General features: G+C 40.1%; 2 protein-coding genes and 1 pseudogene across 4 annotated transcripts; 2 read left to right on the top strand and 1 right to left on the bottom strand.

The window, feature by feature from the left end:
- Window positions 1-1,020: 1,020 nt before the first annotated feature.
- On the bottom strand, window positions 1,021-19,849 carry LOC147860215 (65-kDa microtubule-associated protein 1-like). Of its 3 annotated transcripts, none has more exons than XM_087324289.1 (11): window positions 19,637-19,849; window positions 5,507-5,713; window positions 4,832-5,089; window positions 4,520-4,735; window positions 4,181-4,324; window positions 3,573-3,732; window positions 3,319-3,470; window positions 3,121-3,208; window positions 2,973-3,046; window positions 2,715-2,789; window positions 1,021-1,830 (listed from the first exon to the last, which is right to left on the bottom strand). In XM_087324289.1, the coding sequence occupies exons 1-11, from the start codon at window positions 19,697-19,699 to the stop codon at window positions 1,453-1,455; spliced, it is 1,815 nt and encodes a 604-aa protein (XP_087180415.1). In that variant the 5' UTR covers window positions 19,700-19,849; the 3' UTR covers window positions 1,021-1,452. The 3 variants fall into 3 exon arrangements, with proteins under 3 accessions (XP_087180415.1, XP_087180416.1, XP_087180417.1); XM_087324290.1 differs by having other exon boundaries at window positions 2,973-3,040; XM_087324291.1 differs by having other exon boundaries at window positions 3,181-3,208.
- On the top strand, window positions 6,509-8,346 carry LOC147860217 (uncharacterized). The gene is made up of 2 exons (XM_087324786.1): window positions 6,509-7,769; window positions 8,102-8,346. The coding sequence occupies exons 1-2, from the start codon at window positions 6,707-6,709 to the stop codon at window positions 8,155-8,157; spliced, it is 1,119 nt and encodes a 372-aa protein (XP_087180912.1). The 5' UTR covers window positions 6,509-6,706; the 3' UTR covers window positions 8,158-8,346.
- Window positions 13,244-16,937, top strand: LOC147860216 (uncharacterized; annotated as a pseudogene).
- Window positions 19,850-20,115: the final 266 nt, after the last annotated feature.

Here is a 20,115-nt window from a genome sequence, read left to right as displayed (position 1 = left end):
CTTATAGTTGATTGAGAGAGTTGTTCATTCTATTTGATTTTAGTTTTTAAAAGGGGAGGTGTCGTGTATGACATATTGTAACAGCCAAGACAAGTCATGCCAAGAATAGAAAGTGAACGGTTATAACGTTCATCATGTAATTGCATTATGTAAGTAATAGACAAGCCATGGTAAAAGGGACTGGTTATTTTGGGGAATTACATCTTGATTACGTCCTGAACGCCACAATACTATAGTTCAAAACCAAAAAGATTGATGATACCTTTCATATTGCTACTCCAAAATGTGTGCTATTCTTCCATTACTATATTGACCTTGAGACTCTAGCAAGTTTGATTATTAAATGTTTGATACTTTGTGCCAAACAACTACCATGGTAAGTTTTTCCACAATGAAAATATAGCATAAAGTTTATATTCAAAGTTGCCTTGGCCTTTCCTTATACTTCCCAAGTCGAGAACTTGAAGAAAATAGTAGACCGTGAAACAAATGTGTATGCAAAGCATTTAAAATCTTTTATCCACCAATTACAAGAAACTTTCACTAGTAGCCATTGTGTATAGTTGTTGCCAAGATCATTATATTCCCCCTACTTTGGCTGCTTGGATCCCTATATTGTTAACTTTTATATGCAATTATGGTTGCATTGGGGTTATTCTCAAGAAAAGGCACAATTACTATACTTTCCCCTACTATAACAAAATCTCACATACCACAGACTCCCTATGATGGCCTGAAACAAGTTGATTGATGTCCATAATTCATGAAGATTGAAGGTGATGAATGCTCTTACAAAAAGTAAGGTAGTCTTTAAAGAGGAGTTGAAGGAAACTAATTATTATATTATACCATTGTTTGTGTCCATTTATAAAAAATGTTATACCAACACCCATCGATCAATATCCTATAATTAGCACAATCACTAAAGACATACTTGGTGATACAGTATTTGTTCATCTAATTGAGGAGAAATTGAATACATAAACTATAAAAAATGTCTAGAATACAAAGTTACATGAAGAATATAATAAATACTAAACAAAAATGCCTCAAGATGAAAAATTGTACCATCCAAGTGTTTGTCAATATTAGAAGATAAGGGAATATATTTCATCTTTGATGGTAAACGAGATCTAATTCGTACACAATTGTCGGGTTTATAATATCTTGATTTACACTTGCAAAATACCTTGACAAGAGCCCATATTTCATCTATTAACATGCATACCAACCCCCTTGGCATCGTTGGGTTTGATTGAATTTACGTTTATGACTCTAGAAGGATTTCCTGCCATCTACCCAAGAAGGATAGTGATGGAGCATATACATTTGCTTCAATGATTTGAAAAATATGAAAGGGAACTAAATGCCACCCTATGATTGACTGAACCCATAAGAAATTGCGCAAGAAGCTTTGTTGGAACAGACAATAGTGATGTGCTTCTCATGAATTCAAGCACAAGCGGAGGAGCCAACATGGGAGCTCGAATCGGAACCTCCACCAGAGATGACAGACATTGTGTCGTCTCTGTGCATGGCCTGAACAATATTAAGGGAGGGAACCGATCTCAATGCATTATTACTTCTTGATCGATTGAAAGGTGTGTGGTGTTTGTGACAATTGCTATGCGGTGTAGACTCTGGAGTTCTTGTTGGAGTCGGGGTGGTTGCACGTGTAGAGGACGACCGACGTGGTGTGCATGACATGCTTGAAGTGCTTGATCGTACCCCTCGCTTAACCCCGGGAAATGTGCCTTTGGTAGGACTTCCCTGACTACCATACAATGCTTCCTTCTCAATCAAAAACAAGTCCTGCATCCGCTTTTGATCCTGATATTATGAAAGAATACAAAAAGTTTCCCCAATTTTAACACCATATATGTATTGTATCTTCATCTGTATGAGCTTTCAAGCCCTGTATTCTCATTGTTCACCAGCCATATTCTACATTTTGTACACTACTGTGATTCTTTTTGTGGGGTTTTCTAGACCACATAATAACTTCTCCCACTAGTAATATAAGTTAACACCAAAAGCAAATTGAAAATATTGTCTTATCTCCAATAGTATGCAACTTGGGAAAAAAATTCAGCATATCCTTACATGTAATAGAAATTTAGGACAGTATACTCGCTTAATTATTCAAAATTACCAAGCTATATTCTGTCATCGTTACGCTCCTAATCAAACAAATTGAAAGATGAAGCACATCATTAATAATTATAACTTAAAAAATGTTATGGAAGTTTATGACGTTTCATCTGCAATACATACTTGTTAAGAAACAAGATCTCCTAATTACATGATTTAATTCTTAGTTCCTAGAGTGCCTTAGGTGGCACTTAAAAAGTTGCATTTGATCATTTATGCTTGTAATTAGATAGTATACGAGACCATTAGAAGCTTCATTATAGTATTAAGCTTAATTTGCTAATTAACGGCTTCAATAAAATATTTGACTAATCAAGAGACTATAACATAGATTCTAATACTCTTTGAACTGTTTGATACATAAGAAGCATATTTTGGTAATTTTTCCTAGAAGTTATTGCCAGAAAAAAAACTAATAAAAATATAATATTGCAGGTTTCTCTATATAGCGCTTTAAGTTAATACAAAACTAGTCAGGCAGGTACTAAGAAAAACCAATGGAGTTGTGCAAAAAGAGCATAGAAAAAGTGAACATGACAGTTTGTGCGAGATGTAGATGTTACCCTTATTCGTTGCTTTTCATCCTCTCGCTCATGCCTATTGAAGTTGTAATCCTCGAGCATCGAGAGCAATCGCAACTGCACGCCTCAAAACATAGCTTTTACATATCAGTAAAAAGATTCAAAAAAACTATTTAAAAAATCCTTAAACTTTTCTTTGCATAACTGATCACATGGCATAAGTAAAAAAATAAAAAAACTTTAATGCTAAAATCAAAGAAATTCTTAAAACGGTTTTATTCATGATTGATGAGATCTTACCCCATCAAAGAGAAAGCACATGCCTTTTTCCTCCTCCCACGACCGGATTTTCGCAATCAAACCATCGACTAAAGCTATACATAGTAAAGTGTTTAGCATTGCAAATCTCCCTTAAAAAATTATGAATAATAAAAAGGATATATTTTACATGGTAGCTTAGCGACCATAATACGAGCTTTCTCAGCACGTTTGAGATTAAGATGGGCACCTTTGGTGGCACTATATCTATTCTCATCCTGTGAAGGAAAGCACTGACATAAGTTTAGATAATCAATCACCTCTGGCATAAAGACTCGTTGTTTAGAACATAAACAGTCAATCTGGATTTATACTCCAAAAATTATACCATGTTATAATCTTCAAGCCAACGCTCTTCTTCACAAGCTGCGAGCCATTTCTCAACTCGGTCCAGGATCTCTTTCCGACTTTCTATCTCTTTGTGGGCACGTATGATTTGTCCCTCGATATCTAGCAAGAGTTCAGAAGCATCGAGCATTCCTACAATAATACAAAAAACAACACATGTTTACATGCTAAATCACAATATAACAAGCACAATATCTATAAATGAGAAACATTTTTAACTTTTAATTCACATGCCAGAATCTATCAAGGCATTCGTCTTTCCAGATGATGTACTTTGATTGGCCTCCATGTGTCCTTGTCTATAAACATCCTCTAACACTAAACTTCGCTTTAGAATAAGCTCCTTCATTTTGCTTGCTTTTAGCTTTTCCAACTTCTGCACTTCAATCTTCACCTGCCAAATCCGAACTTAAGTTTGTGAAGAAACACCATATTCATATACAAATATCACGTGGACATCCACATGTGTATTTGGATGGATAGGATCAAAGTTGTATGCATTTATGTATGTGTGTATGTATCTGTGTACATGTTTGCATGTGTTTCTGTATGCCTTTCTTTATATGTGCGTTCATGTACATTGTACATGTATATGTATAAAACTATGCATATATAGATATACAAATGTATATACATATGGATGGATGAAAACACATAATAATTGTTCGTTCACATATGTAAATCCAGGAGGGAGCATATATATCAGTATTTTAAGGTTCACGTATGAAGAAATAATTCATGAGAAACAATCAGTGGTTCAGAACCACTGTAAGGAGTTAGTTGCCAAAAACGGCAATCAGTTCCCCCCCCATTGAGAGAATATACGAAAAGATCCTGCTAACCTGTTCGATTGCCTCCAAACTTAGTCTTCCAGGAGCACTTGTTAGAGATCCTTGGTGAAGCATGTGATGGAAAGACTTTTGTTCCCTAAGAGGTGTATCCAAAAGCTTCCACAATTCCATTAATGTCACCAATGAAGTTTGTAGCTACAAAATAACAAAGGAAATTTTCATATTTGTAGCCATTCCATATTAAAAGACAATGTGGCCATACTAGAAAATAATCAACATACTTTGTCAAGGCTTCATTGAAAGTGCATGACAAAGAACATGTAGAACAACAGATAAATCTACGTATAATCTGTATTGGCTTCATTAAAAGTTTTGAGCCGCATATGATACCATTTTTGTCCGCTTTTCTTTTTCCTCTGTTAACATTCGTACAGTATTCGAGAGACGCTCCAGGGTATCATCACTAATACTCTTCACTTGCAAACCCGAGCTTTTGTTCAAACTGGGATGTACATCGTTGATCATCTTAGCAAAATCCATCCCCAACACAGAACACAACCCATGAAGTGTATTTACACAATCCAAAACCTTATGAAGCCGTTCGCTCTAAAAAAAATGTTTAAAACATGATTATATATAACCCATGATTCATCCATGTAGTTTATAAAAGTTACAAGTTGATGAGAAAGTTTAGAAACCAACCTTTTCCCTTTGCAATGCCTGAAGTTGAGCACGGTAGTCATCTAGCCTCCCAAGAGATAAGTCCTCTTCATCGCTAGAGAGAAGGTCAATACCAAGTTCAGATGGATCCCCCGTTATTTCACTAGATAGTTTTCCTATCTGTGATCTCACTTCTAGGAATTGCTTTTTCCGTTCTTCCTTTTTGGACCGAAATTCTTCAAGCTGAGGGATTATGACTGAAAGCTGGGCTTTCAAAGAGGTTGTTTTCTTATTGGGTAACTGAAATTGAGCACACAAAAGGGAAAAGTAGGTGTTTTTAGATTTTAAGATTTCATCCCGATTTGTTTTGTTGAAATCTTTCCTTTTCTGTCAGTTTCTTTTCGGTTATCTGAACTTAGGCAACATAACGCAAGTAAGTCTTTTTAATTTAGGCTTTCATCTTCAATTTATTGTATAATCTTTACTTTCTGGTGTATTTTATATCGCAAATCTAGCAGAAAAACCACGTAGTAGAATAGAACCTATATCATGAATCTGAAAAAACCTTTCTTACACACATTTTGAAGCAGAATACATGCATGCAAGTTCCAGAAAGCAACATTATAAAGATGATTAACAATGCAAGATCACCTTCCATCTCATGGTTAAAAAAGCAAATGAATATTAAGGGGAGATAAAGATATTTAAAAATTTTACCTCAGTTGGATGGACAAGGCGCTCCCCTAGGACAACATAGAGGGCGGCGAGCTCGGCCTCTTTCTCGGCCACACATTGGTGGAGCCTTAGCCGATTTTGGTTCTCTTGCTCTACTTTCCTCCGATAGACCTGTAAGCATTCCTGTTCTAGCTCTAACAAAGCTGTGTCGATCTCTGAATCACTCTCCCCTGATTCCACCCATATTTGCTAAGGAAGAGACCAAAATAGACATTAAACTCTCTCTCTCTCTATCTATCTCTCTCTCAAGACAATATAAGCATCGGTGCCCCACAATATAATCCGGGCAGAGATGGGAGCAGCACCTATAATAACTGAGGCATTTTTCCAATCAGTGACATTTATCCAACGTCTTTGGGAGCTCCCTAAACGAAGGTACCCAAGGTTGGCTTTTATTTCATCAAGACAACTGGCTGAAAATGGAGACACTCATTGTTGGTATGCTGAAATGCAACAATGGTTCGAGTCACATGACATGAGTATAAATGCACTACCCCCGTTCCAATATACCTTGGACTGTCCCCATCTAAATATGACCAAAGTGGAAAAGAATAGAGTGACCTGAACTGATATTATTAACTTGGAAAACAAGATAACATGGATCAGCCCCAAAATACCACTTGGTACAAAGATGGCCCACTATAAGACACACATCGGAGGATGAATTCATCATCAGGCCACCTTATATGGATATACATCTATCCTATGCGCTGCGTAGTGTGATAGGGCAGCTGCGAACTTCATCACATCAATTACAGATTGAGGTAGGCAGATATTGTTGAGAATGTTTAAAAGTTATAACGGCTAGCCCAACGGCTAGTTGTTTCCAACAGCTAGTTAGCCCAACAGCCATATCTTGGCCTTTATAAAGAGGAACTTTCTCCTCATGTAAAAATAAGCGATCTCTGTATTTTCTCCCTCTAGTTGTGACATACCAATGTATATTACTGAACAGATGTGCCTTCTCATTTTTCTTTATGGTATCAGAGCATAGATCCACCCCTCTGCAAAACCCTAGATCCACCCTTCTGCTGGTATGACAGCGATTGGAACAGCACTGTCCTAGCATCCAAGAGAGGAAAGGGGGATTTTTTTTATTTGGGATGACATTGCAATGTGATTGAGAGGTGACTTGAGAAAAGAAGTCAGAAGAGGAGAGCAGAGATAGGCCAAGTTGAGAAGATGGATGAGGTGTTTTCAAAATTGAACGAGGATGAGGTGAAAACATTGGTGAAATACATGAAGCAGGCTGAGATTGTAGCATCTGGAGATGTGACAGGAACACAACCGCCACCCCGACTTGAACTCCTCCCAGTTGAGTTCAAACTCGATGGACCAGCCACATACTTGAGCTGGTCGCGTCGGAGTATAGGTGCCTTGGCAGGGAAAAGCCTTGACGGCTACCTAACGGGAGAAGAGAAAGAACCTCTAGTCACAACGAGCAATGAATGGAAAGGATGGAGAGCTACCCACATGTCTTTGTACACGTGGCTTCTCAACTCCATGATTCCATCAATCGCCACAACAATTGATGGAATTTTAAGTGTGAAGGAGATATGGGAGAAATTGCAAAAGACATATGTTGGTAGGGGAAACAATATGAGAGTATTTCAAATCGAGCAAGAGATAGATGTTGTTTGGCAGGGAGATAGGATGATTCAGGAATATGCCATAGAGCTGGAGCGTCTATGGGCAGTATACGATCATTTCTTGCCTGTGACAATGTGCAATGATCCTCAATGTAAGAGCAAGGAAATTTCTGCTCAAAGAAGAACCATGCAATTTTTGAAACATCTCAACCCATCATTTGATCAAAGAAGGGCAGTTCTTCTAGCCAAGGCTGAAATTCCCACACTTGATGAGGCAATTGCGACTATGATACAAGAGGAGCGTAGAATGAAGCTGCTCTCTGACACTACCGGACTTCCACGGGTACGATCAGCACTAATGGTGTCAAATTCAAGCGGAAGTGAAAATCGAAAATGCTACAATTGTGGTGAAGCTGGTCATTTAAAGAATGCTTGCCCTAAACCATTGAAGGAGAGAGAATATGGAGGACATGGACAAACTAGAGGTCGTGGTCGAGGGGGCCGAAGAGGTGCAAGAGGAGGTCACCAAGCAAACTTGATGGTAACAAAAGAAGAGGAAGGAACTAAGGTGGTGTTCACCGAAGAGGATCAAGCTCTCTTAGAAATACTTAGGAGGAAGCAAAGAGCCGCAGATGATACTTCATTCATGTCAAGAGGTAACATTGCCACCTATGCTTATTCAACCACAAGTACTAGCAACACAAATACTCTTGCCTCTACACCAGAATGGATCATTGATTCTGGTGCATCTAGGCATGTAACAGGTAATACTAATGAATTATCCTCGTATACTGACTTATCAATGCCAGAAAGCATTCAAATTGCTGACGGTACAACACAACCTGTAGTGGGTATAGGTACAGTAAAATGTACCGACTCTGTGACATTGTCTAATGTGTTGCATGCTCCTTCTTTCCCAGTAAACTTATTATCCATAAGTTCTATCATACACCAACTAAACTGTGTTGTTTCTTTTGATATTCCCAAGGTGATATTCCAGGAGAAAGGGACAGGTCGGAGACTTGGGACTGGCACGTGGCATAATGGACTATGGTATTTGGATCGTGAAGGGCTGGATTTAGCATTAGCATCTATGGTAGAGGGAAAGATGTAAGGGGATCTAAAATGAGTTATGAGGAATTGTTGATACTTTACCACCAACGTATGGGACATACCTCTTATGGCGTTTTGAGTCGGGTGTATCCAAACCTTTTTGAAAAGGCTGATAAAACAAAACTTGTTTGTGATGCATGTGAATTTGGTAAGCTTAGTAAAAGCTCATATGCTAGTTCAGGTCATAGGAGTTCCCATGCATTTGATGTAATACACTCCGATGTTTGGGGACCATGTTCCACAAGTTCTATTAATGGATATCGATATTTTGTCTCTTTCATTGATTGCTTCTCTCGTGTGACTTGGTTATATTTGATGAGGAAAAAGAATGAAGTATTTGCTTGTTTTAAAGATTTTCATAGAGCAGTTCAAACTCAATATGGTGTAGTAGTAAAAGTGTTGAGGTCTGATAATGGAACAGAGTATGCTAACATGACATTTAGGGCATACCTCTCAGATCAAGGAATACAACATCAAACTACATGCCCATATACACCAGAACAAAATGGAGTAGCAGAGAGGAAGAATAGACATCTTCTAGAGGTAACGAGAAGCATGATGATTTCTATGAATGTCCCAAAGCAGTTGTGGGGACAAGCAATTTTGACGGCTGCCACATTGATCAATAGAATGCCCTCTAGAGTATTGGAATGGAAGTCTCCATGTGAGTTGTTGCAAGGCAATAACTCTGGAACCCTTCCTTTAAAGGTGTTTGGATGTGTGTGTTTTGTAAAGGACAATAGACCATCTGTAGGAAAACTTGATCCTAAAGCTGTAAAATGTGTATTTGTGGGATACTCTGCCACACAAAAAGGCTATGTTTGTTGGAGTCCAGTAGAGAAGAGATTATTTGTGAGCATGGATGTGCATTTCAGAGAGTCAGAGCCATATTATAAAGAAGGGGTAACTTCACCCATTGATGACTTAATTGAGACTGAAAATATGAGGGAAGGAGATAATGGTGAGAGGTTGCTAAAAATAGGATCAATTCCTTTACTGATCCCTACATCAGCTGAGAAAAAAGTGAGTGTAGGCGGTACAGAAGAAGGAAACGAAGACGAGAAGCCTATATGTGTTGGGACTCAAGCTGTGGGGGAGCTAAAGGTGTATACAAGGAAGAGGAGGCAGAAAGAAGGAAATATGAACACATCTTCAGTGCCACATGTGCCATCAAGTTCCATGTCCCGACCTGCCTCGACTTCTGAAATACCTACAGAACTCCCAAACCCAGAAATCACAGGTGATATGATTTCCTCTCCTTCTCCTATAGAGATTAGGAGGACCTCTCGCAGTAATGCAGGAGTCCCTCCTGATCGTTATGGTTTTCCTCATGATATTGCTCAGTTTATCTCTTATTCCAACATATCAACTACCACATAGAGCATTCACTGCATCATTAGACTCTATCACTTTACCCAAGTGTTGGCAGGTTGCTAAAGAAGATCCAAAATGGAAAGCAGCCATGCAAGAAGAACTTGGAGCTCTTGAGAAGAACAAAACTTGGGAGATTGTGTCACTACCACCAGGAAAGAAGGCGGTTGGGTGCAAATGGGTGTTTACAATAAAACAAACCCCAGAGGGAAAAATAGATTGATACAAGGCACGATTGGTGGCTAAAGGATATAGTCAGACATATGGCATTGACTACGATGAGACTTTTGCACCTGTGGCAAAGATGAGCACTGTTAGAACGCTTACTTCCTTAGCAGTGAATAAGGATTGGAAATTACATCAATTAGATGTAAAAAATGCATTCCTTCATGGAGAGTTGATGGAGGAAGTGTACATGGATGTCCCCCAGGTTTTGGTACAATTCAAACAATAGGTAAGGTTTGCAGACTAAGGAAGTCGCTTTATGGACTGAAGCAATCTCCTCGAGCTTGGTTCGACAACTTCTCCAATCGACCAAAAGATCAAGCTAATTGAACTTGCAGGAGAGAAAGTTGATCGTGAAAGGTATCAAAGATTGGTAGGTCGGCTGATTTATTTGACTCACACCCGTCCCGATATTTCATTTGCAGTAAGTGTGGTAAGTCGCTACATGCATGATCCGAGGAAAGATCATATGGATGCAGTGTACCATATTCTGAGATATCACAAAGGTGCCCCGGGGAAGGGATTAATCTTTAGAAAACATGGTCATTTTAACATTGAGGGCTATTGTGATTGTGATTGGGCTAGTTGTGCTGATGATAGGAAATCCACATCAGGATACTACATGTTTGTTGGAAGCAATCTGGTATCTTAGAAGAGTAAGAAACAGTCAGTAGTAGCAAGGTCAACAGCCGAAGCAGAGTATAGAGCTATTGATATAGGAGTTGCAGATATGTTATGGCTGAGAACTAAAGAAGAATCAAGAAAATCAGATGATGTTGTGGGGTGACAATAAGTCAGCAATCAGCATTGCCAACAATCCGGTACAGCACGATAGGACCAAACACATCGAAATTGACAGATTCTTTATCAAGGAAAAGCTTGATAATGGAATATTAAAATTAAGTCATGTTTCTACTGAACATCAAGTAGCATATTGTCTTACAAAGGGACTTGGGCCAGTAAGTCTAACTAGATTGTGTGACAAGATGGGCTTAGTGGATATTTTTCGCCCATCTTGAGGGGGAGTGTTGAGAATGTTTAAAAGTTATAACGGCTAGCCCAACGGCTAGTTGTTTCCAACAGCTAGTTAGCCCAACAGCCATATCTTGGCCTTTATAAAGAGGAACTTTCTCCTCATGTAAAAATAAGCGATCTCTGTATTTTCTCCCTCTAGTTGTGACATACCAATGTATATTACTGAACAGATGTGCCTTCTCATTTTTCTTTAGATTATACACAACTACCTCTAGAAGAGAGAATTTGCCAATTGTGTCATCAAGGAGTGGAATCTGAGGAACACTATATTTGTCATTGTAGTGTCTTTTATGAAATCAGAGGGAGATACCATTGCCTCTTTAAACAAGGCTTTGGCCCACTACGCAAGGTAATGGAATATGAGGACCAACGATGCCTAGGACTTTTCTTGCTAGAGCTCAAGAGACATCGGGAAAAATTGTTGAAGAATACAGCCACACAATCTCATCCACAAAGAACAATCACAACTTTCTTTAGCCCCATCACTCCTACTAATGCTACAAGTTCATCACGGGATACACAAATGGGCCCCAGACCAGGACATAACAAAGGGGTTACAATTGATCGAGCAATAGCAATTTGCCGTGCATGTAGGGCCCGCCCCATGGACCACGACCTCGACACCCTTGTCATCGATCGATAAAAGCCATTATCTCCCGCCATCGTAGGTGCTTCCCTCGCCTCGGAGACATTTCCATTCTAGATCGACCTATGCTAGAGATCTTTCGAAGACAAAAGCTACAATATACCTAACTTGAGAATCTCACATGTGCCAAAAACCAGATTCCCTCGTTTCTTCTCTTTTCATCTTATTTACTTTTATATTTACTGTGTAATATTTATTTTATTTTGATTTGTTCTCAAAGACGAGAAAACACTCAAGATGTAATCTCTTATTTGGTCTTATAGGCCATTTTGGCCTCTCTCTCTCTCTCTCTCTCTCTCTCTCTCTCTCTCTCTCTCTCGGTTTGTTGTTCTCCAAGATGAGAAGACATTTTCAGATGTAATTTTGTGCTTGGGCTGAAAACCCATTTGGCCTCTTGAGATACGTTAATATCTCTCTTCTCTCTCTTGCCACACACACACACACACACTCTCTCTCCACACTCTCTCTCTCTCTGCATTTAGGGTTTATGCTCTGCGTTTAGGGTTTTGGCTCTATCTGTCTTTTCTGAAATGTCTGTCCTCTGTATTTTCTGCAATGCCTGATCCTGTGCATTCTCTTCCAAATCTGATTTCCTGTATCTTCATCTGTTCCTGTATTCTATCTGCCCAGTAGTAATTTCTATTCTTTCTGCCCTCAACATCTGACACCATGGAGTCCGAAGGGACAGACACTGAAAAGATGGATCTTAACACGCATGACGAGGGTCCAGATCTATTGAAGACCACAAGAAGATATCATAGACGAAAAGGACGGGACCTGAATAGCGTCAGAAGGGCGCATAAGGAACCTAGAACACAGGCCCCATCCGACATTCCATTCAATGTCGAAAATGGGAAACATGATCTTCTACGCCATTTGATTGCGCAAGAGATCAACCTTATTAGAGAAGATATCGAAATAGCACTAAAGGAAGAAATGAAAAATGAGATAGAGAAACAGAAATCAGAATTGTACGCCTCTATCAAGGCTGAGTTATTAGAAGAGATGCGGAAAGACATTATAAGCCATGTGGAGAAATCACACTTAGAGCTCAAGGATGACATGACACAATACCTTAAGGATGAAATATCCTCAAGTAAGCTTGAGTTAGGAGCTATAAAAGTGGATTTCGAAAAAGGACAAGAAGCAGTGAAAAGATGCATCTCTACAGTGAAAGCCAATGTCACGAAGAAAATGCAAACATGGGCAGACATCGCCAAAGATGCCAAAGCTCAAGCTGAGCACGCCCAAAACGAAATTAAAGCAAATGCTCCTTGGATAGAGGTAGTAAAAAAGCAAAAAGGAACATCCATGGATAGGATGGCAATGATGAATGCTACTTTAGAAGAAGAAGCCAAGAGGAAAGCTCGTGTGTTGCATGTACGAGTGGTTGGTTGGGCCGAAAAGGGAAGTCCACAAGAAGATGCCAAGAATCTCGCAACAAAGATTGGAGCATCGGATATTCCATTTGCTTCGGCGTGGAGAGTGGGAAGAGATGAGTCTAGAGCTAAAGCCCTTATCATCCGCTTCATGGATATTGACAAGAAAAAAGCTTTCCTCTCTAAACGAAAGGCACTCAACGGTGAAAAGATATACTTAGATGACGATCTCACTCCAGCCCAAGTGGCACACCGCAAAGAAAACATGCCACGAGTGCTTGATGCAAGAAAGGAAGGTAAATGGGCCGTATATAGAGACGGCAAGGTCATTATTACAGAGAAGAGATCCGCATGACGATATATGGCCTATGAGACCCTACGCATGACCATATGGAATTGCAACGGCTCTCTACGGACAGATGTCGGATATTTTGAAGATACATTGAAAAACACAGATATTGCTATGTATACAGAGACTCACCAATGTATGGCTAGCAAACTCCCCGAGGTCCAAGGATACAGATGGGAGTCAATATGTCGCCCCCAACCTCGGACACAAGGAAGCACTAGAGGTTCGGGAGGAGTGGCTATGCTATACAAAGAGGAGCTCCATGGTAGAGTGCATGTTGTACATAAGGATGTGGATGCACGCTACATGTGGATATGCATAAAAAGAGGGGATCTTAGGGAGCTATATATTGCAATTTGCTACTTTCCACTTGCCTATTCAAGGTTTGCACCTCTAGGTGAATCACCATATCTACCACTATATGATGATATCATAAGATTTGCTACTATGGGGGATATAATACTATTAGGAGATTTTAATGCACGAACCAAGGATGAACAAACAACTATATTTAACACCGACGAGGCTGTCTATGGAGAAGTTATGGCGGAAGAGGTTGGTCTAAAGAGAAAAGCTCAAGATATGAGTGCTATAACTGAATATGGAAAACACTTTCTAGCCTTGGGAAGCGCGCATGAACTTGTGATATATAATGGCTTGTCACAATGGCCTGGATCAGATGCTTTGACATGTTGGAACACAAAAGGGGGTGCAAGCACAGTCGATTATGTAATGGGATCTCCATCTCTTATACCTGAAATAAAAGTGTTCACTATATCGGGAGGACCTATTGGCTTGGCAGCTGATCATGCATATCTACGCTTTGAGGTAAAGGATGGATGCACAAAGGATGTATATGCTAAGGAGAGGGGGCTGGCTAGGTATCTATTCATTCGCGAGACAATTGATGTCTATAGTTGTGGTGTATACAATGGCATGCTAGATTTGGATCCTTTCGCACCCCTTGAACTTACCCAAGGTTTATCCAAATCATTGCATAAAGCAGCCACAAAAGCCTTCCCTCACACAACGGCTAACCCCCCCAAACTCGGTAGAGTAATACAAAATAGTTGGTATGATGATGAATGTCGTGATACAAGGAGATGCTTGCAACGTGATGTAACTCGGGGCATTTATACACACAACCAAGCGAGAGCAACCTTCCAACGCCTCGTAAGGAGGAAGAAGAGATTGTATTTGGCTAAATTTGAAGATCATTTGTATCGCTTGTTTCTAGGACGAGAGAGTAAAAGAGCATGGAAAATGTTTAATGAGGCAACCCACCACACAACTGACCTCACCTCAGGTGTGGCACGAATATGCAAAGGTCCTATATGATACCCCGGGGTAACCTCCTCTTCCCCACCCGAATGCCTCACGCCCACATGAATCAACCTTCTTTACACCACAAAATGTAAGAAATGCCATTGATAGGCTACAATTCGGGAAGGCCCAAGATCATGATGGATTGGTGGGTGAACACTTTATCTATGCCCGTGACACCTTGCTCCCATTGCTAGCACACATCTTTAATAGAGCCATGTGCGAAGGTTTTCCTACTAGATGGACTCAGCATACCATTGTGCCAATCCTTAAGAGTGGAGACCCCATGATGCCAAGCAACTATAGGACAATCATGATTGGCCATTACTTGGCTAAACTATATGGCTCGATTCTGGAATCAGAATTGAGTATATGGGCAGAGCAAAATGGATGCCGTTCAATTGGACAGGCAGGCTTTCGGAAGGGTTTCACAACTTTGGATCACATATTCACCCTCCGGGCCCTTATTGAGGAGGGCAGAGCCCACAATAAGAGGATTTATTGCTGCTTTGTGGATTTTCGAAAAGCCTTTGACACTGTGCCACGTGCTCGGCTTATGCAGCGGCTAGAGGCCATTGGTGTTCCTATAGATATGCAATGGGGAATCTATGCACTCTATGAATCTGTTTCAGGAAAAGTTCGGTCTCCTAAGGGCTTGTCAGAGGCGGTGGCCAGCACAATTGGCGTGAAGCAAGGATGCCCACTATCCCCCACACTCTTTGGTCTCTATATAGATGAGGTATCACAGTACATAGAGAGATTTGGTGGTTCCGGAGCACACCTAGCAAGTATAGCTATACAGATATTACTATATGCTGATGATATTGTGCTGATTTCTGACTCTCCGGAGGGACTACAAAGACATCTAAATGCGTTAAAACTATTTCGTACGGACAAAGGTTTATCAATCAACATGAATAAAACTAAAGTGATGGTGTTTAACACCACCCAAGCATGGGTAACAAGATCAGAACCAGAATTCTTCTTGGGAGAGGAAAAGGTGGAATACACACGCTCCTACACATACCTAGGAGTAACATTTACATGACCTAGGTTCTCCTTACAGGAGGCCGCTTGTGCCCGACTTTCTCATGGATATGCAGCCCTTGGTGCTCTCGAAAGACAATGTGCACATTTGCAGTTCCAAGAGCCACGGACTAAGCTATGGTTATTTGATACACTTGTCACACCAACTCTTCTCTATGGAGTAGAGACATGGGGACCGAGTCTTAACAAGGCAAATCATTGGAAAGATTTAGAGAGACCTTTAGTGTCAATGATTGCTCACATGATAAGGAGCAAAGCATCGGTGCCCCACAATATTATCCGGGCAGAGATGGGAGCAGCACCTATAATAACTGAGGCATTGTTCCAATCAGTGACATTTATCCAACGTCTTTGGGAGCTCCCTAAACGAAGGTACCCAAGGTTGGCACTTATGTCATCAAGACAATTGGCTGAAAATGCAGACACTCACTGTTGGTATGCTGAAATGCAGCAATGGTTCGAGTCACATGGCATGAGTATAAATGCACTACCCCCGTTCCAATATAGCTTGGACTGTCCCCATCTCAATATGACCAAAGTGGAAAAGAATAGAGTGATCCGAACTGATATTATTAACTTAGAAAACAAGATAACATGGATCAGCCCCAAAATAGCACTTGGTACAAAGATGGCCCACTATAAGACACACTTCTTACATACATCGGAGGATGGATTTGTCATAAGGCCACCTTATATGGACATACATCTATCCTATGCGCTGCGTAGTGTGATAGGGCAGCTGCGAACCTCATCACATCAGCTACAGATTGAGGTGGGCAGATATACACGACTACCTCTAGAAGAGAGAATTTGCCAATTGTGTCATCAAGGAGTGGAATCCGAAGAACACTATGTTTGTCATTGTAGTGTCTTTTATGAAATCAGAGGGAGATACCATTGCCTCTTTAAACAAGGCTTTGGCCCACTACGCAAGGTAATGGAATATGAGGACCAAAGATGCCTAGGACTTTTCTTGCTCGAGCTCAAGAGACATCGGGAAAAGTTGCTGAAGAATACAGCCACACAAGCTCATCCACAAAGAACAATCACAACTTTCTTTAGCTCCATCACTCCTAATGCTAGAAGTCAACCCCAAGATACAGAAATGGGATCCAGACCAGGATATAACAAAGGGGTTTTGATTGATCGGGCAATGGCAATTTGCCGTGCACGTAGGCCCCGGCCCCATGGACCACAACCTCGACACCCTTGTCATCGACAAATAAAAGCCATTATCTCCCGCCATTGTAGGTGCTTCCCTCGCTTCGGAGACATTTCGATTCTGGATCGACCTATGATAGAGATCTTTCGGAGACAAAACCTACAATACACCTAACTTGAGAATCTCGCATGGGCCAAAAACCAGATTCTCTCGTCTCTTTTCTTTTCATCTTATTTACTTTTATATTTACTGTGTAATATTTACTTTATTTTGATTTGTTCTCAAAGACGAGAAAACATTTAAGATGTAATCTCTTATTCGGTCTTATAGGCCATTTTGGCCTCTTAAAAGACGTTAATATATCTTTCTTTCTCTCTCTCTCTCTCTCTCTCTCTCTCTCTCTCTCTCTCTCTCTCTCTCTCAAACAAACAAAAATGCAAGAGAAGTGATTGTATTGATATTGTGTAGATTTGTGCAAGGGCTTTGACACTATATATACCAAGGCAATGTCTCCTACAAATACTTTGTGTACTCAAAAATGCTCTAACATGGTGTAGAAGATATATACACTATAGTAGCAAGTGTTGGGACACATTATATGTCTAGGGGGACATTAGACGTAATCACAAGCACCATTGGTGTGAAGCAAGGACGCCCACTCCATCTAACCTACCCTCTTTGGACAATATATCGACAAGGTACTGAACTACCTCAAAATGTGGAGGTAGTGAGGGAACCAATATATCTTGTACACCCTTCCATATTTTTCTTTATGTTGATGACATAATCTTGGTCTTTGAATATCATGTATTTTTAACACATTATCCCAATGTGCTATATGGTTCTTTCCATGTTCATGGTAAACCTCTTGGTCTTTGAATCTCATGTATTTTTAACACATTATCCCCATGTGCTATATGGTTCTTTCCACAAAAAAGAGCTCATGGTAAACCTAGGAAAGTCTTACGTCCATGATCTTTGATAAATTCGTGTCCAAAAGCTGTCTTCACCCTATCATTAGGGGAAATTGAAGTAGTTGATTCTCGCGTGTACCTAGGATTCACACACAAGCACAAATGGATGTTTCTCCATGGCTCAAACTCACTCAAGGATATGCAGCTCTAGCTATGCTAATATGACCCGTACTAAAGTATGGTTATTCGACACCATGCTCACCCATGCCCTTGTGTACAGCAAAGCTATATGGGCTCCAAGCCTTCCCATGTACATGTAGATGCAAATAGAACACCCATTATTACATAGCAAAGAATCCACACCACATGAGATCATCCATGCTGAATTGGTAGCATTCTCCATGACAGTAGAAGCATTGTTCGAAACAATAAACCTCATGAACCTGATTTGAACCATACTGCCTCAAAGAATTACATGTAAGTTATCTGAAGCATTCAAACAATTGGTGACAAATTACAATAGAACATGTAGAAGGATCATGGTACTCACAAGATATGAAGTGGCTCAGCAACAATGGTCTCGAAATCGAGATCTTGCAATCTTTTGATATTATACGCCTATCCAAACTGATGAACAGAACAAAGTATTGCTGCAATATTTATGCCAGCTCTATACCCACAAGAATCAGATCACACCAAGGGAGCCTCTCCCCTCAAAGATGCCCTATTACAATGATCATTCATGAACTTCTCAGATGATGGATTCATAGAGAGACTGAGGTACATGGGTGTCTACATGCCACATACTTCTCACAAAGCAATAGACCAACTCAGAGTTCCCTTCCACCAACTACTAGAGATCAAACCAGGGCAAGACAAACTTCCTAGAGCCAAAAGATTTTGCAAATTATGTGAAGGAGAGATCTAAAGCAAGGAACGTTTTGCATGTAAACGTCCAACTTACAAACACATCAGAAAGAAGCATGACACCCTCCATCATCATTCGATAAATGATGGAGAAGATTGATCCACAACACTAAGGCCAAAGGTTGCTCAAGATTCAAATGCATAATGAATCAACCCTTATGTTAGCATGTGGATGCTACGGCAATTGCACATCACTGATTTCTTCTATAGCTCCACACCTCCACTAACAACATGTCAAGGAGTTCCCATAGAGCCAAATGAGGAGTGCTAACAACAATGAACGCCATGAGAAGCAGGATATAAGACGCATAGTGCATACCATCATTGGATTCATGGAGATCATTGCTCTTCATACATGATCTACATGAGAACACCCATGCACTTGTTGAATTCATCATGGCCTCATTCCACCACGCCAACCAACTTTGCATACAGTATTCAAACATATCTACTCGAATTATGCTTGTAAAGTATCTCCAAAATCAGTAAATATTAGTTGTGCACGTCACGCAACTTTGGATACAGTAAATATTAGTTATGCGCGTCACGATTGTAAAGTATCTCCAAAATCAGACCATTTCATGCATTGAGATCATTTTTATGGAGCTTTAAGAAACCTAGAGCTTTTATTTTTTATTCTGTATTCACAACATGAATTCGTCCACATTTGTAATCACTATTTGTCTAGCGGCCCGGACTTTGGCCTCATCACAATGGTCCATTACCATCACCAACATCATGGTTCGTGGTCATCATCCTCACTACCATCTCTAACCCCCCGCCCCCAAACTCATGTTTCTATTTTCTTGTAGTGATGTTTCTAGACCTGAAGTGCACCCAGAATTATTTGGCTTTACAAGCTCTGTAAGAATTACTATATCATGTATCCTACAGCTTAACTACTCATTGGTCCCATAGCTGAGAAACTCTTAGTCCTCTCTCTCGCTCGCTCTCTCAGAAGCAAACATGCAAAATGAAATTATAGAAGAATATAGAATTCTATACTACAGTACACACAATTGGAAGAAATACCTGCAATTCTCTTAATAGGGATCCAAAAGTAGCATCTGAAAGTTGGGAAACTGCCTTGGACATGGTTTCTCAGATCAGAGAAGTATTTGAACTGTGTGTGTGTGTGTGTGTGTGTGTGTCTCTCCTCACGGAGAGAAAATGAGGTCTATTTCATAGGAAACGGAGCTGTGAGTGTGTGTGTGTGTGTAATGGAGAAAAGAAGAGAGTAAATGATCGTTAGTGTGTTTTCAGTAAAAGAGAATGTATGAATTAAGTCTCTTATACACTCTCTCTCTCTCTCTCTCTCTCTCTCTCTTCGTGTGAATAAAATCGTAGAGAGAGAGAAAGAGAGGCTTCTTGGCAAGAGAAAAAATGCATGCCCCTTGAGTGGACATATTTTAATAGGACACTTTTTCTGTATGTGCCCTTGGCCATGCTCACACTTAAGGCCATGTTCATCGTTCACACACACATGCACACCCATTTGTGGGTGTCTGACT

The sequence above is a fragment of the Azolla caroliniana genome, unplaced genomic scaffold (genome assembly GCF_043228905.1).
Source record: "Azolla caroliniana isolate FFs.n. ecotype wild unplaced genomic scaffold, voAzoCaro1.0.p SCAF_9, whole genome shotgun sequence".
Lineage (NCBI taxonomy): Eukaryota > Viridiplantae > Streptophyta > Polypodiopsida > Salviniales > Salviniaceae > Azolla > Azolla caroliniana.
This window is presented reverse-complemented; position numbering and strand designations above follow the sequence as displayed.